The 17,653-nt window shown below is 39.3% G+C and overlaps 4 protein-coding genes across 4 annotated transcripts in view; 3 read left to right on the top strand and 1 right to left on the bottom strand.

Annotated features, from left to right (window-relative positions):
* The window catches only part of LOC311292296 (uncharacterized protein), a 204,245-nt gene that overhangs the window by 106,463 nt on the left and 80,129 nt on the right, over window positions 1-17,653 (top strand). The gene's annotated exons all lie outside the window — the stretch shown is intronic.
* The window catches only part of LOC311292401 (uncharacterized protein), a 379,414-nt gene that overhangs the window by 67,957 nt on the left and 293,804 nt on the right, over window positions 1-17,653 (bottom strand). The gene's annotated exons all lie outside the window — the stretch shown is intronic.
* The window catches only part of LOC311291807 (uncharacterized protein), a 102,293-nt gene that overhangs the window by 48,903 nt on the left and 35,737 nt on the right, over window positions 1-17,653 (top strand). The gene's annotated exons all lie outside the window — the stretch shown is intronic.
* On the top strand, window positions 2,320-4,540 carry LOC311299568 (uncharacterized protein). Its single transcript, XM_084423188.1, has 2 exons — window positions 2,320-2,594; window positions 3,067-4,540. The coding sequence occupies exons 1-2, from the start codon at window positions 2,477-2,479 to the stop codon at window positions 4,125-4,127; spliced, it is 1,179 nt and encodes a 392-aa protein (XP_084279314.1). The 5' UTR covers window positions 2,320-2,476; the 3' UTR covers window positions 4,128-4,540.

Here is a 17,653-nt window from a genome sequence, read left to right on the forward strand (position 1 = left end):
ACAAATTGCAACAGAAGCAAACTCAACTGATTTTGTATCCTCAATATGTCCTGAGTAAGGGAAAAAAAGTCCAGAAGAATCCAATTAGGGGAAAGTTTAAAAAAAGACCCAAATATAGTCTATTCATACGCCTATTCATTCTTTTTCTTACGTGAATAGGGTAAAAATTTTAACCTTTAGATATCATTCCTAGGATATCTAAGTCCACTAAAGGAGGGAGGGCGTTTTCACATTTAGCTCCTAAACTGTGGAATGGCCTTCCTGATATTGTTCAAGGCTCAGACTCGCTGTCCCAGTTTAAAACTAGATTAAAGACGCATCTCTTTAGCCAAGCATTCACATAATACTTACCTTTTATACTACAGTTGAATCAGATTGAATGCATTATTGTTATGAACAGCAGCTACGCTAATTCTTTCCCATCTGCTTTTCTGTTGTTATCTCGGGACGCAAATACAGATTGTCAGCTCCAGTTTGTATCCAGCCTCCCATGGAAACTACAGATGTCCCAACACCCGTGCAGAGACGACTCGAAGCCTGTTAAGAGACGACTCGACGCTGGCGATATGTTTATGCCCTAAATTAATACATGATTAACTAACTGTATTTTTCTATGTACATTTCTGAAATGCACTTTCTGTAAAGCTGCTTTGAAACAATATGTATTGTGAAAAGCGCTATACAAATAAATTTTAATTGAATTGAATTGAACTGATCCGGCTGGTCTGGTGGTGCTGGACATCTGACAGACGAAAGTGACTGGCCGCGGCCTACTGGGGAGCCAAACTGTGCTCGGACCGGTCTAGCCTACTGAGGATTGTTCTTGTCGCCTAGCAACTGAAAGTTGCCGATGACAAGCGGGAGTAACGTTTGCACTAGACTTTTTTATATTCACCTGGGTTTTATATTCAAAGAGGGTTGAAAACATGTATGTTCACCATGGTCCATTTGTGTATGTAATAAAAAGAATACACTAGCCTACAAAATTGCATCACGGTAAGATATAAGTGAACATTTGAACCTTTGAAAAAAAAAAAGATGTAATCCGCCAATTCAGGACGCAGCCTCTGAATTGGGACGCAGCAAACCAGCTTAATTTATCTGTAATGGCTAAGCCGAAAACACATGACCCGACAGCGCTGGGGCTGAAACATCCTCACCATGTCCTCCAGTAAAATGTAAAACATAAAAATGACAATAGCCAATTCTGGCTCCATAGCTGTTTACTCAATTATATCAAATGAATTATCAGGATGGTAGCATACTCTCGCACTGTTGCTTGGCTCCAGGAGCGGTGATCGGGAACACCTGGTTGTGCAATTAGTAAATCCTATGAAGGCTACATGGTCTGTCCTTCGAAGGATGCAGCCTTCACATTGGGACACAGCTGTTGAGTTCATTCAGACCTGAGCGATTTTGTGTTCGTTTGTGTGATTGTTTCGATGTTTGGAGCGCGAACTGTTATTGAATGTCAAGTCAAAGTTTTAGATCTGTGAGGGGAATTGATGGGAATCGATCCCAAGTGTTGCTGCTGTTGCCATTTTCATCACAAGGAACTAAAAAGGAACTTTATTGCCCCTGTATGATTAATGTACGTGGGAAATTTCAAATCTATATGCATGGGAATATAGATAAATTAATGAAGTTTGACACAGGAAGTGTAACATTTTCTTTATTTTTAAAGAGTTTTATGATCATTGTCAGTTTTTGTACATACAAATCTGTAACATGTTGAATAACTTTATTGGAATTAATAGTTATTATAAAGTCGACCTATATTTAGATGAACATTTTATGGTTATTTGCCTGTAGAGGTTCGTAAAGATAGGTTATTTATTTAATTATTTGTTATATTATTGATGATTTATCCATGTTATATTATGAGAAAGCATGTTAATTCTTTCAATAGAGCTGTTTTACAGGCTTTTATTATCTATCCTGACTCAGATAATGTGTTTCTAACAGCAAACACTCAGAATAAAGTGAGATGATCTGCTGATGATCCTGAATGGCTTGTTGAATGTTGATAGTCTGAGGCTCATCAACATTAACAGATCTGCTGACAACACTCTTTATTTCATGACAATAGTTCCTGTTTTCACCTCATTTATTATGCTGATGTCTTCAGATCTCCTGTAAATTGACACTTAAAGCTCATTTCATTGGTGTCAGCAGACTGAGGGTATTTGTTTGTTACTATGTAGCCTATGTTTATTTCTGTTTATGCTTTCAACTGTTTTTCTTATCATTATTTATATTTGGAGGAATTTACATTATTATATTCTGTTGTCCATGAGCATAAAAACAAACTCAGTAAAGATATATTTTTGATTTTGGCAGATCAACTCCTCACACTACAAATCATCATCAGTGAAGCTCCTCCCACAGCAATTCATCATCATTGAAGCTCCTCCCGCTGTAATTCTCCAATAAATGCTGGAATATTCTCATCAGCTACAAGTGAAGACGAGCAGCAATGCATCAGGAAGAGCTGAAATCTGCAAAGACTGAGTTTATTAAAGAGGACAGTGAGAACATGAGTGATCCAGAACCCTGCAGAATGAAACACACTGAAGATCCCGAAGAACAAAGAGGTTGGTGTTTATTTTCCATTCATTCAAGCACTTCTTCTTTATTTTACATTTATTTTATATATGGTTTATCATTTGTAACAGTGTTACCAGAATTTTGACCTGAATTTTGTGCATATTTTTTACAAACGTACAAAAAATAATCATTCCAAAATGTAAAAAATTACAATCTACTCCGCTTTACTGCAAACATTTGTGTTCTTTCTCGCAGTGAATTTTACTTGATCTTGTGTTTCTTGTGTCCCACTTTCACATGCGTGAAAACATGGGATTTGTGCCTATAATGTTTAAAAAATAATAACTGGAAGATAAGTGTACCTCATTCATGGAAAGTTTCAGGGATGTTTAATCAATTTATAAAATATAGCAGTTGTCTGTTACATCTGGGATAATTTTTTTCTCCATTCACTCCATATTTCTCTCTTTGAATTATTTTGATTATTTAGAAAATTTGAAAATGAATTTTTTTTTTCAGACTCGATGGAAGTGAAGGAGGAGAGTGAAGAACTGAGACAAGTGAAGGAGGAGAGTGAAGAACTGAGTGAAGTGGAGGAGAGTGAAGAACTGAGTGAAGTGGAGGAGAAACATCATGTCAAACCTGGAGAAAAACCTTTGAGTCGCTCAAAGACTAAAAATACATTTTTAAAGAAAAGAAAATACAAGAAATCTTTCACCTGCACTCAGTGTGGAAAGAGTTTCACAACCAAACAAAGTCTTGAGCGTCACATGAGAGTTCACACTGGAGAGAAGCCGTTCTCATGTGATCAATGTGGGAAGAGTTTCAGTCAATCATCATACCTTAATGTTCACATGAGAGTTCACACCGGAGAGAAGCCGTTCACATGTGATCAATGTGAAAAGAGATTTGCAGACAAAAAATCTCTGAAGATTCACATGAGAGTTCATACAGGAGAGAAACCGTTTACATGCAATCAATGTGGGAATAGTTTCAGTCAATTAGCACACCTTATTGTTCACATGAGGATCCACACCGGAGAGAAGCCGTTCACATGCAATCAATGTGGGAATAGTTTCAGTCAATCATCATCCCTTAATGTTCACATGAGAGTTCACACTGGAGAGAAGCCGTTCACATGTGATCAGTGCAGCAAATCATTTCTTAGGGCATCACACCTGAAGACACACCTGAGAGTTCATATGAAGGAGAAGCCACATTCATGTTCTGTGTGTGGAAAGAGTTTTTCACAACTGCAAACTTTACATGCACATCAGAAAATTCATACTGGTGTGAGAGAGTACATGTGCTTTGAGTGTGAGAAGACTTTTGCTACAGGGATAAATTTAAACCGACATCAGAGAATTCACACTGGAGAAAAACCTTACAAGTGTTCACACTGTGACAAGATATTCAGTCAGTCAGCAAATCTGAAAACACATGAGATGATCCACACTGGAGAGAAGCCGCACACGTGTGATCATTGTGGGAAGAGTTTCTCTTTTAATTGTCACCTGAAGCGACACATGAAGATCCATGCGGTGGAGAAACCACATCAACACAGTCTGAGATCACAGTAAGTAGTTCATCTTTATGTGCTGAGAAACAAAAGCTGCTTTCCACCTTCAGAAAAGGTTCCAGTTGTGTTTCCACTTGGGCCTGGTACGGTACGGCACAATTACAAACCGTTCTCTGCCCTGAACTCTCAGCACAACAAGAAAGGAAAAACAGAAGCCACAAAATCTGTCTCCTGCCCTCAATGTAAAAAACGCTTCACATGTAAATCAAGTCTGAAGATTCGCACATGAGAGTTCACACTGGGAAGAAGCGTCTCAGGCTTTCACTCTGAAATCACATCAGCTTCTCATTCTGAAGAAAGACCATTTAACTGATCAGTGCGGTAAACAGTTTCATTGAGCTTCAGTCCTGAAGAAACACCTGAAGATTCACTCAAATGAGAAGATTCATTTGTAATATTACAGCAGAAAAGACACAGCGGTGTGTGTTTCAGTGCTGAAGTCCTTTACTACAGAAGATGAACTGAAAGACTACCAGAAAATTCACACTGGAGAAGAAGGCCATGAAACCTTTAAGAGAGACATGAATCTGATATTCATTTTTAACTTGTTTTCAATGTTTTTCATCGGAACATCTAGTTTCTCTTCCACTTCTACTCTTCCATACAAACACAAGATATACTTTCATGTATCTTTGAAACTGGACACTTTTCTTCTCTTCTCATGAGTCTCTTATGAGTCAGTAAAGAGAGAGATCTGTCTCATTCCATTTCACTTTTAATTAATCTTTGTATTTGCTTCATATAATTATTGATTAAACTATTGACTCATTTTCCCAACATCTCATTGTTATTGTCCACTTTCTTATTTTCTGCTGATTCTGCTTGAATCAGGAATAATTTTAGTTCTGAAAGTCATGAAGTATCCTGATATGATTGCTTTTTGAGCTTCCCATGTTTTAATTGTCTCAACTGAGCTTTTGAATGGCTGTATTGTAGCGAAGGCTACTCTTATAGATGATAAGGGCTGGTTTCAGGTGTGTTTAGCAGTGAACTAGGTGTGTCGATCAGAACACCTCAGAGAGAAGCATCACTTTGAACTGATTTTATTTTCACTGGTATGAAATATTAACAGGAGAGGGAGTCAGCCTTTACATGAGCATTAACAAGAAGGAGTTTGAGCTAAACAGTGCAGTGGACTATGGAGGGCTTCCTTGACGGCCTGCAGAGAGAATGGATCCTAGCTTTGCTTGACCCTGAAGATGATGGCCGATAACATGTAAGGATTGAAAGGGACAATGACCCAATGCATGAGCAGGTTGAGCACATTTAGTGGAGACTTAGATTTAGTAGGTGCACAGTCAGTGAGTCCTGCTTTAATTGACGTAGAACTGGCTCATAAGCGGGCTGAATACTCATTAACAGACGTAGACGTGTTTGGCATGCTCGTAGTTGAGATGTAGATGTACAGTATTATGAGTGTGTGGTTTCTCTGCAACACACAAAGAGCAATACTCAAATAACAGCAACATCAGTACAAATAATCATCATTCACATACTGACTATAGGCTGCTCCCTTCAGACAATGACAATGATCCATAAACACCTGATATAACATTTCCATCACATTTACTTTCACTATTTATCTACATTATTTACTAAAACATTATTAACATTATAATTCTGAACTTTGAAGATCCACACTTAAGTTATAATAGCTGGCACGGATTAGTTAACATTGCCATGTAACATTATACAGCCGATCACTGCCTCATTACAGATAACGAGCATCAATCAACATTGAAGGAGTAAAGTACTCACTCGTTATAGGACGCACACAAACACAAGAAACATCTAATCAGAGCGACGCACGTCTTCAGCCGTTCCTGAATGCGGCAAACTGATTTCGGACAGCTGCTGAGGTAATCTGCTGTTCGCGCCGTACTGAATGAACAGTGTCTCTTCCGGTTGCTCGCGCCACAGACTTTCATAATAAGAGTCTCACTAGAGTAGCGCAATAGTGCTCTGACATTATCATAAGTGGCCTTTTGCACATGTATAAATTATGAATGAGATTGCTGTCTGTCTACGTTATTAAAGGGGTCATATAATGGTACATGCACTTTTACAAGTTGATTGTACTGAAATGTGTGTTGGCAGTGCCTGTACACAACCATCATAAAATGATAAAAATCCATCCAGTGTTTTTTTTTTTAATCTTCTTATATGTTTCCCCCTCTCCTGAATCAAGCTGTTAGATATTGTGACGCGCCCTCGTGAGCGAGCTGTCAATCATAGCATGCGCCGACCGGCGCGTTCATTGTTGATAGCTGGAGTGCTGAGTAGAATGGCGTCTGAGATTGTGGTGTTCTGTTCTTGGGTGTAATAACGAACACAGCAGTCATATTGATGATGTTTCTAAATCCGTACAGCTGAAGACGCAGTGGCTGAGTTTGTTTTCGAAGGGAATATTCCCCACGATCAACGTCAATGCTGTCATGTTTGCGCGAATCATTTCACCAGACTGCTTTACAAACGAGGCCCAGCTAGCTAACAATTTTTGGTTCCCATAACGTTAGTTTTTGGTACCCAGAACATTCTCAGAATGTTAGTTTATGGTTCCCAGAACGTTATTTTTTATGGTAACCACCCAGCAACGTTCTGGGAACGTTATTTTATTGTTACATAAAAATAAAACCAAAAAAGAACATTCCCCTAACGTAAGTATTTGGTTCCCAAAAAAATAACCAAAAAATAACATTAAGGGAACGTTCTGTGTTAACTGGGGGGTCAGTATAAAGCTGGATTTGCTAAGAAGCTGCTCCTGAAAAAAGGATCGGTACCAACTATTCGTGTTCCTGCTGAACCTACAGAAGAACAAGTGAGTGTAACATTTTATTGACCTTTATATTAATCTTTATATTAATCTTTGCAAATAGCTAGCAGCTTCACGATGAATGCAGCTATTTTTACACTCAGGTACATTAGGGCATGTTTTCTATGTACGACGTTATCAATATAATTCATAATCCCACGTTTATAATGAACAACGCGTTATGGTTATTGTGTTATTATAACAAACAGTGTATGCACAGAACAGAGGGGCGGGGTGAGCAAAGCTCATTATCATTTAAAGACACATGCACTGAAACTGCGTGCTGAAAACAGAGCTGTTTTTGACCAGGTAAAATGAGTGTTTTCTTACAATACTAAGGAGAATTTTTAATTAAAGTATATTACAAACTTTTAATTTAGACCCTAAAGAATCATATTAGCTTGTACAAAAATGACATTATATGACCCCTTTAACAGTTTCACCCTTGATATCCAGTATACATTTCAAAGAGTTTGTTCTAGTCAGTTTAATGTTTCATTCACACCATGAGGCTTCATGAAGTCAGAACAATTACTATGGACTTTAAAGGAGTCATAATGTTGTGTTACCTTGGATACCCAAATGCTCTATTATAGTATTTTAGGCACTTCTAAAAAAGAAAAGTGGAAAAAAAATCAACACAGAGCCCCTCAGACCCTTATTTCTAAAGGCATTATTGTCTCGCGAGATCTGATGCGATGTTTTGGCTGTCGTGGACGGTCATTATAATAATGCAAATGAGGGGCGCGTTGATTGGTTGCAGGAATGTATTTTACTACTTCCAAGCGGTACAAAAACATAGACAAAATACTGCAATAGCTCAATAAATGTGACGGTACTTATTGTTAGTGAAATTGTAATCACAACCAAAGAAAAAAGAAAAAATACACCATTGCCATATACATTCTTACAGAAGCCCCACTAACTGAAAGCTATTTTCAAACTGCATGTTTTGCATGAGTTTGGCTAATAATGTTTAGGGGTATATTGTTTTCATACTTGCATTTAAACAGTTTTAGCCACTGAGCATGGACTCCTGTACCGTCACTACTGTAGCTGCTAGTGTAAAACAAAGTGGAAAGATGTGGCTAGCATTCGTAGAGTCCATTCCCCGTGTTTACCTCGAAGGTAACGTTACATACAATAGCCGCATTAGCTGTTAGCTGCTATTTGTTAACCACAGTAGAGCAATAAAAACACAGTCTTACCTTTTCAATTTCTGGCAAGTCCCTGATGGTTGGGATGGCACCTTTTCCCAAACGGAGCTTCGAGGCCAAGTTCGCCTGATACTGCCCCAAATTTGTAAAAGATTCCGGTGTAAAATGTTTAGCACACACACCTAACGATACGCCACTTGAAAGAGTTGTTGGGACAGCGTCATTAAAAATGAATTTCATCCACTGTTCCCTGATAGTTTCGTCCGTTTTTGGTAGATAAAACACATTTGCATGTTGTTTGTGGCAGTCACCCACAGAGCATCTCAGGTGTGCACTCGATTTCTCCATCTTTCTCGAGTCAACTAAACTGAATCTGAGGGGGAGAGGGGCGGGCTTCCCGCGGCATAGGTTTGCGGTGTCCATATTTGGTATATCCTCCCCCGTCTTGACGTCAAGAAGGGGAAGAAATCAAAATCTCGTTTTTTCGTGCGCGTGCACGTGGCCTATTTTACAAACCCCGAGGTAAACAAACGCTTCACTTTTAAATATCGGCTTCCCGGCCAGTGTATAATCATTATGCAATCATAACATACATTGATTCTCGTGGAAAAGTGAAATTTCTACATTATGACTCCTTTAAACAACACCAGCTCCGGCTCCAGCTTTGAGATGTAGGGTGGACCAAGTACAATTCCTAGTTTTAATATTATTTATTCTTTCAAAACTTTATTTTATAACAAAAGAGGCAGGTCATGATATTTGTAGGGCTCAAGACAAATGAGCTTTTCTGCAGGTTCATTCTGGTTCAGCTTTTTACTTGCCCTGCAAACATTTTCACTGGACTCACTACAAATAATTATAAGTATTTTATTAAATATAAAGACAAGTAAACGGTGCAAATAAAAAAAGAACAAAATAACAAATTACAAACAATAGCACAAATAAATACAATCAGGGCAGGACTGAGGGGTCTGGGGCCCCTGGGCTAGAGTTTATGTTAGGGCCCTACATTTCAAAAAGTTAAAAAAGGAATCACTCTTAAAAATTAGTACAGTAATCTAATTACACTGTTGAACAAGCCTATAATCAGTGAAACTCCTCCCACTGTAAAAAAGTATTTGCAATACTTACTAATTAATTACTGTAATTTAATTACTTTTTATTCAAAAAGTAACATAAGGAATTACTCTTTAAAAATTAGTACAGTAATTTTATTACACTGTTGAAGATGTAATTAGAAGCTTTTAGTAGAATAAAGTCAAAATTACGAGAATACAGTCTTCCGTAGAAGTTTTTTTGTTGTTGTTGTAAAGAAATGTTGTAGTTGAACTGCCTCAGACATGGACCTAAACATAATAATAGCTTTTTACTTTTATCTGGAGTTTCAACAAAATAAAATTCTACAGGTGCATATCTACCAACATGGCATTACCATTACCATACCAGACTTTACAGGTGAAAACACTTTTCAGAGTGGATGAAGGTGATCTTCCTCTGCTTATTCTGCCGATTTTGTGCTTCACTTGAAAAAGTTCCTTTCACATTTAGTAAATGGACTGGAGTCACTTCAGTTCTAAAATAATAATAATCGAAGGCTAAGAGACCTTTTTCACAATAACCGGAAATACGTAATCGTTGTGGAAGCGGAGTTCCTGTCAAGCGTCAACATATCAGAAAAACATACCCAGGCAAGAGAAAATGGATCAGAGAGTCTTTAGAGTTCTCAACGGGCCTGAAAATTACAACCCGACCTGACCCGGCCCGTGGCTTTTAAAGCCTGGACCCGATCTAACCCGACACATCAACATAAATCTGCCCGAACCCGGCCCTCGGCCCGACGCGCGTCGGATTTTTTTTCTTTCTCATACGTATTATCATGACCAGCAGACGGGAATTCAAACCAACCTTTAATGTTCACGCCTTTTAATAATACAAACAATACAAACAACTGAAACAATAAACTTTAAAATATCTAAATAGGCTAGTAGCGACGGTGAATTCACCTGCGGCAAGTTTACTTTTCACCAACTCCATCTTCTTCTCTCCAGGCTAAAGGCGTGCATGCAGCGGCGTCAGGTCTGCCCCCGCCCCTCTCCATAATGCACGTTGCACGCAGCAGCCAGACTTTCTTTACGGTGAACAGCAGCGATGATTAATAAATGTTTTTTTTTTTTTTCACTGAGCGGAAAAGATTAAGCCCGAGGTCCGACCCGACCCGAGTCATTTGATTATATTTTCGACCCGAACCCGCGGCTCCCGTCGGGTTTGTCGGGCCGACCCGACCCGTTGAGAACTCTAGTCTTTACAACTTCGAAAAAAAATTAACTTGTCATGGTCCAGTTGTTGATGACTTTGTAAAATGGCGTGGTGATGCTTAATTGTCTGCAGCTGAATGTATCGACCAAAGATATATGACTATTGATTTCAGAACTGAAGCTCATTCAGTATACGTTCATTAAAGGTGTGAAGGTGGAGTGTGTGGAAAGTTATAAATATTTAGGACTATTATTGACAATAAACTGCGTTTTGGTGTGAATACCAAAGAGAAGTCTGTCAGTTTAATTCAACCGTTATCTTTAATCATGCTCTTAGGTAAGTTAGTGACGTTTTTTGCACTCAAGAGTTCTCTATTCTGCTCTCGCTAGACTACAAAAGATGAAACGCAATTGATACAAATATTAATTTGTCCCTGGTGCAATCAGATTGTTAAATACTCAGAATGTTAAATATTATTATTTTAAATGAATAATGTGTAGCCTAACTTACTTGTGTGTTCTTATTTATTCTGTTTTATATTGTTGTCTATGTTATATTTCTACTACGCTGCATACAAATTGCCCACAAGGGAAATAAAATGCGTATAGTTGGGGATATTTTGGGGATATTAATTTAATTTTATCAATCAATAAATTTACACTAGAAACAACCTTGTTGTGTTATTTTGGTTTAATGCTGTGAAGCTGCTTTGATGCAATCTGTATTGTGAAAAGCGCTATATAAATACACTTGACTTGACGTATACAAATGTTGTCAATATACAAAAAAGTATTAACCAAGAAGAAAACAACAACAACAACAAAGAGGGGGAGCTACTTCATAATACATAAATAAATCAAAGGCAAAAAGAAAAGAAAATATAATTAACATTTGGAGCGTCACACACACACACACACACAAAATGGCGCATTAGTGAATGGTGACATGAGAAGGAGAAAAGATCGTCACAGGATCAATAACATCCCGCCGGATAGCCTGAATCCATTTCCGTCGAACTTCATCATCAACAGGGAGCTGAGGGAAGGAATGAAAAAGATAGATGTAAGGATGGCTGACGCGAAACAGTCGTTCCGAAGCTTTGCGAGATCCCGAAGCGCAGGTGTTTCGAAACACTGATCCGAAGCATGATTCAAAACACCTATGTCACGTGACTATGGCCAAACGAAGCCTCGAAGTGTTTCACTAAGTGTTTCATCAGGTGTGGTCCGCCGAATCAGCGTTTGATTGACACGGTCGGGAACAGACCACACAGTCGCACATCTGTAGCCTATAAAAGTGAAATCAACGCATCTTGACCTCGTGGGTTTTTGTGAGAGGAGTTTGATTTTGAGATAGCGGATTTTTGGTGATATAGTGCGATTTGATTAGTTATAGGCTATTTAGGCTTGCATTTAAATTTAACATGTTACATTCCGGCTCAATGAAGTAACAAAATAAAGGGATCAGAATCCAAAAATGAATTAGACAAAATATTTATTTACGTCTAGGGGTTACATAATAAAGAAAATAGATGTCCAACAAAAAATAAGTAAACAATAAAGGGGAAAACAATATGAAGGTCCAGCTCCTAAGCGCAACTGCAGGATAGGGATCAGAACTCCCTCCCACAAAGGACAGCCATCTTAAATACTGCTTTCCAAATTCAACACAGGTGTGGATCCTTATCTGGCAACCTATTAAAAGAAAAAGAGGAAAGCAACAGAACAAACCCAAAACAAAACTGAGCCGTAACACCTCCCCCCTTAAAAAGGGAGAGATTCTCATTAGAAACTCTACCTTATACAAGTTCCAACCCCAAAACATACATACAAAAAGAACAACCTTACCGGAGTTAGGGTGACGTTAATATCGATCATTAACCATTACAACTTCCCCAAACTCTAACCATCTCTTAGTTTCAAAACCAGCAATCTCCCGGCGCCTGGAAAAAGCAAAATTAAGGAGTTGAAGACCAATAAAAGGGAAGAGAAGAGGAGTATTAATAGTCAAGAAACTTTATTCTCCACCACATGGGGCACGGGACAAGGCGTCAGCTAAAATATTATCTACGCCTTTCACATGACGAATCTCCAAAGCATAAGGCTGTAAGAAAAGAGACCACCTAATAAGACGCTGATTCGGATTCTGCAGAGAGTGAAGAAACGTAAGGGGGTTATGGTCTGTGTACACCACAGTTGGCATAGTCCCACAAGACAAATACACCTCAAAATGCTGCAGGGACCAAATCAACGCTAACGCCTCCTTCTCAATGGTAGAATAATTGGTCTGATACGAATTGAATTTTTTTGAGAAATAGCTGACAGGGCGATTTATACCACTCTCATCAGCCTGCAGCAGAACAGCTCCCGCTCCAACCTGACTAGCATCCACCTGGAGTTTGAATGGTTTATCAAGTCGAGGAGCCGTCAGAACAGGGGACGATGTGAGCAATCGTTTAACATTCTCAAAGGCGCTTTCACATTTTGGAGTCCACACAAATTTAGCCTTTGCTTGCAACAAATCTGTAAGCGGGGCAACAACAGAAGAAAAGTTTGGACAAAAACTTCTGTAATACCCAGCCATTCCTAAAAATCTCATCAATTCACGTTTAGTCTGAGGGGTAGGAAATTTGTCAATCGCTATGACTTTAGCACGTACAGGCCGCACTTTACCCATTCCGACAACCTTGCCCAGATAAGTCACAGTCGCCCTAGCAAACTCACACTTTGCCAGGTTGACTGTGAGTTTGGCATCAGACAAACGCTCAAACAGTGCACGGATTCGGATAAGGTGTTGATCCCATGTGTCACTATAGACAACAATGTCATCCAGGTATACGGCACAACCCTCTAAACCAGCTGTCACTCTGTTCATTAAACGCTGAAATGTAGCTGGGGCATTTCTGAGACCAAAGCTCATTACGGTGTAAGAATATAATCCAAATGGTTTAATAAAAGAGGAAATTTCCTGTGCTCGGGCGGTCAAAGGCACTTGCCAGTACCCTTTGAGCAAATCAAATTTACTGACATAGTTAGCTGATCCAACTTGGTCAACGCAGTCTTCCATCCTAGGCAATGGATATGAGTCAGGTTTAGTCAGGATATTTACTCGTCTATAATCTGTGCAAAAACGCTGAGTGCCATCTGATTTTCCCACTAACAAACAAGGCGAAGCCCAATCTGAAAAGGAAGGCTTTGCTATGTTGTTTTCAAGCATGTAATTGACTTCAGCCTCCAATTTCTGACGTTTGTCAAATGATACACGGTTTCATTTGTCGGACAGGTTTAACATCGCCTACATCAATATCGTGTTCAATCAAGTGTGTACGAGAAGGAGTATCTGAAAAGAGAACAGAAAATTCAGTCAGCATAGAATTTAACTCAAAGCGTTGTTTGCAAGTCAAATGTTTTACCCATCCTTCTAAATTAGCCAAGGTCTCAGAGTTTTTTAGGCGAGGTTGTAAAACGACATCATCAGGTGGTTTCACATCCTGTTGCACGTCACCTACTTGACTCAAACTAGCTAGGGCAACTGGGGAAGGAATGACTTCAGGAGCAGCATTACGAGAATAAAAAGGTTTTAACAAATTCACATGGCACAACTGGGTATGTTTCCTGCGCTCAGGGGTAGAAATAATATAATTTTGATCAGACACTTTTCGAAGCACAGTGTAAGGTCCTAAAAACTTCGCAGCAAAAGGAGAACCTGGTAACGGAAATAAGGCTAACACCTGATCTCCTGGACTAAACATGCGAATCTCAGACTTGCGATCAAACCAGCCTTTCATCTTTTCCTGAGTTTTTTCCAACTTTTCTTTTGCCAATTCCCCAGCCAAAACTAAACGTCGACGAAAACCCTGTATATACTGAATCAGACCTCTGTGGTGGCTCCTCTGGTAAAGCAGCATTACTCAGTACCGCCAAGGGTCCCCGTACACAATGTCCAAAGACTAACTGATTGGGACTAAATCCCAAACTCTCCTGAATAACCTCACGTGTGGCCAACAACAACCAAGGTAGACCTTCCTCCCAATCACCTTTTAACTCAGTGCAATATGCCCTCAACAAAGATTTTAACGTCTGGTGAAAACGTTCTAGGGCACCCTGACTCTCTGCATGGTAGGCACTGGATTTGTTGTGTCTAATGCCTAGCTGCCGCAGAACCTCTTGAAACATGTTAGAGGTAAAGTTTGTCCCCTGATCACTCTGAAGAACTTTTGGAATTCCAAAAATAGAAATGAACTGGGACAAGGCTTTTACTACTGATCGTGTGGTGATTGAACGCAAAGGAAATGCAGCAGGATATCGAGTGCTCTGACACATCACTGTCAATAAGTAAACGCTACCAGACTTTGAAGGTGGTAAAGGCCCGACACAATCCACCAGAAGATGCTGAAAAGGCTGTTCCATAACAGGTATGGGATACAAAGGCACAGGTTTTATGGTCTGGTTTGGTTTTCCAGTCAACTGACAGATCGAACAAGTCTTAATATGTGACCTGATCCAGCAAAATGAGTCACAGTGACCCAAATTTCAAAACTGATATTTTGGTATTACTGGAAAGAGGAGACCATACGCTTTCAAATGATATCCTAGTCAAAGTCATACCTTGAATGGTTGTAAATATATACACATTTGAATTATGGTCGTCTGCCCTCTTTTTCCAATTGAAAACCTGAGAAAATCGCTTTTAAAGTTTTTTGCCCGTTTTTTGTTGATATCTTTCAAAATCCATTGCATTTAAAGGGATGAACTATTTATTGTACAGCTTAATTTGACCAAAGACATTAATATATGCTATTATGCCAGGCTGAAGCTCAAATTATTTTAAAGTTTTTATTTGAATAAATAATTTAAAAGGCACTTTTACAAACATTTAACTAAAATCAGAAAGATTGAACAGAGGTGCTACAGTTTTGCTTGAGAGAGGGTGTGTGTGTGTGTGTGTGTGTGTGTGTGTGTGTGTGTGTGTGTGTGTGTGTGTGTGTGTGTGTGTGAAAGAGAGAGAGAAAGTGAGAGAGGCAGAGAGACAAGGAAACCGAGAACAAATAATGTTAGCCTATGCAATCATATCTTTGTGTAGGCTAGTTGACAATAACAGTGTAACATATTCATAACGGATATACCAACAGTAAAATATTGGGTTAAAATAAATCAAACACATTGTAATGGATTCTCCTTGCAGATAAATACACTCACAGAATAATTGCACTCACTCACATCCATACACGATAAATCATCAGAGGATGACACGTCTCCAGATCCAAAACAATCACTGACTAGCCTTAGCCACTCTTGATGACCAGCAGCAGAGCTTAGGTTAGAAGCCTCCAGTGAGTTCAACGCTTTTGGCGACTTTTTGGCGACTTTGCTCTCTTTTGACAGCGACATTTCTCAAATTAATAATATTTAATCTTTCTGAGGAGATCTGCTAGCTTGTTTACACAGAGCGCCGCGAGTCTGACAGGAGGATGGCTGGACCAATCGCGTGCCGGTCAGTCGAAATGGGGCTTCCCATTGACAAATGATCAGCGTTTGTGTACATTTCTAAGCTTTTTGATTGGTTCTATACAACGTGTAACACCATATTTGGAGAGCAGAGACGTTTCAGGGGATACCCGGGAAATGCTCAGAGGTGACGAGAGGAGTTGAGAAAAGCAATATTCATTTCCAGCGAATTTAGTAAAACTTTGTAAACTTTAATAGTCATTTAAATACCTTTACTCAATTATTTGGACTACGAAACTTTAGGAGATTATTTTTGAATGTCTGTTCTTTGAAATTTAGCACAAAAAAATAAAAAAAATAAAAAATATTATTTCATTGTTTTTTCACATAAACGGCCCATATCTTAAATTGGAACGTTGCGACTTCCGACTCATTTCGCCAGATCGGGTCACATATACTGCCTTACATCACTCTTAATACGAGGCCAGTAAAAATACTGCAGCAAATGTTGGTAGGTCTTATTTATGCCCAAATGACCAGACACCCCACCATGAGCAGAATCCAACACAGCATGTCGCAAAGAAACAGGCACAACCACCAGTTTAATTGGTTCAGTCAAACCTCCCTCTGTGTTAGAAGTCCACTTCCGCAATAGTACCCCATTTTCAATGAAGTACCCATTAGCGGAACTCTCTGCTACATCAGGAGATAAAGCAGCATCAAACAGCGAGTTCAGAGATGAATCCTCTTTCTGAGCAGACACCCAGACCTGATGGGGTATAGAAGGCAAAGCAAGGAGACCAGGCACTACCCTCTTAGAGGTAAACAAATCCTTCACATCACTTAGTTTTGCATCGGCTGATTGTTTACGCATTGCACGCGTAAGTGCACAAGACACAAATACCTCTGGATACTGCTGGGAGATATCAGTGTCTCCCAATGGAGCAGGACAAGTAGCAACCACAGGTGGAGGTGGAACATCACGCCAGACACGGTCACCCGCCAGATTATTCCCCAAAATCACTGAAACTCCTTCCATTGGTAATGAAGGACGGACTCCCATCACCACTGCTCCATTTACTAAATCAGATTGGAGAAACATGTTATGTAGGGGTACAGACAATGTTTGCAAGCCAATGCCGCGAATCAGCACACTGTTTCCTGTATTGGACTCCTGAGTAAAAGGAAGGACAGTTTGCAAAATGAATGATTCCGATGCCCCCGTGTCTCTGAGAATCTTAATAGGAACCTTCTCAGTACTTCCAAGCAATGACACATAGCCTTCTGTAATGAAGGGAGCATATCCAACATCTCCAACACTGAAAGGTACCACTGGTTTCTCCAGATTCTGTAAAATATCAAAACAGTCAGAATTATTATCTGTCTGAACAGATGAAATAGCAAGAGTAGGCTTAGGTTCAGGTTTAACACGCATCAGCTTTCCTTTAAGTGCTAAACAATCCTTTTTCCAGTGTCCCTTTAAATGACAATAAGCACACCGGTCACTTTTATCAGCGTAACTTTTAAAATTCCTTTCACTCTTATCAGACAAAGCATGACGGGCAGTTACACTCTCTGTTGGACTATCACTGAACCTGAACCTTCTTCTCTTGACTTCACATTTATGAGTGAGTACATACTCATCAGTAAGAATGGCAGCCTCTTCCGTAGATGTAACATTTCGATCAGTCAAAAAGATGGAAACATGCTCAGACAAAGTGCTTTTAAACTGTTCTAACAGGAACAACTCATGAAGATCTTCACGACTAGATACACCTGAAGCAGCACACCAGCGATCTAACTGGATTTTTAAGTCTCTCACAAATTCACAATACGTCTGTTCTGCAGGTTTTCG

This window comes from Rutilus rutilus, assembly GCF_951802725.1.
Source record: "Rutilus rutilus genome assembly, chromosome: 1".
NCBI lineage: Eukaryota > Metazoa > Chordata > Actinopteri > Cypriniformes > Leuciscidae > Rutilus > Rutilus rutilus.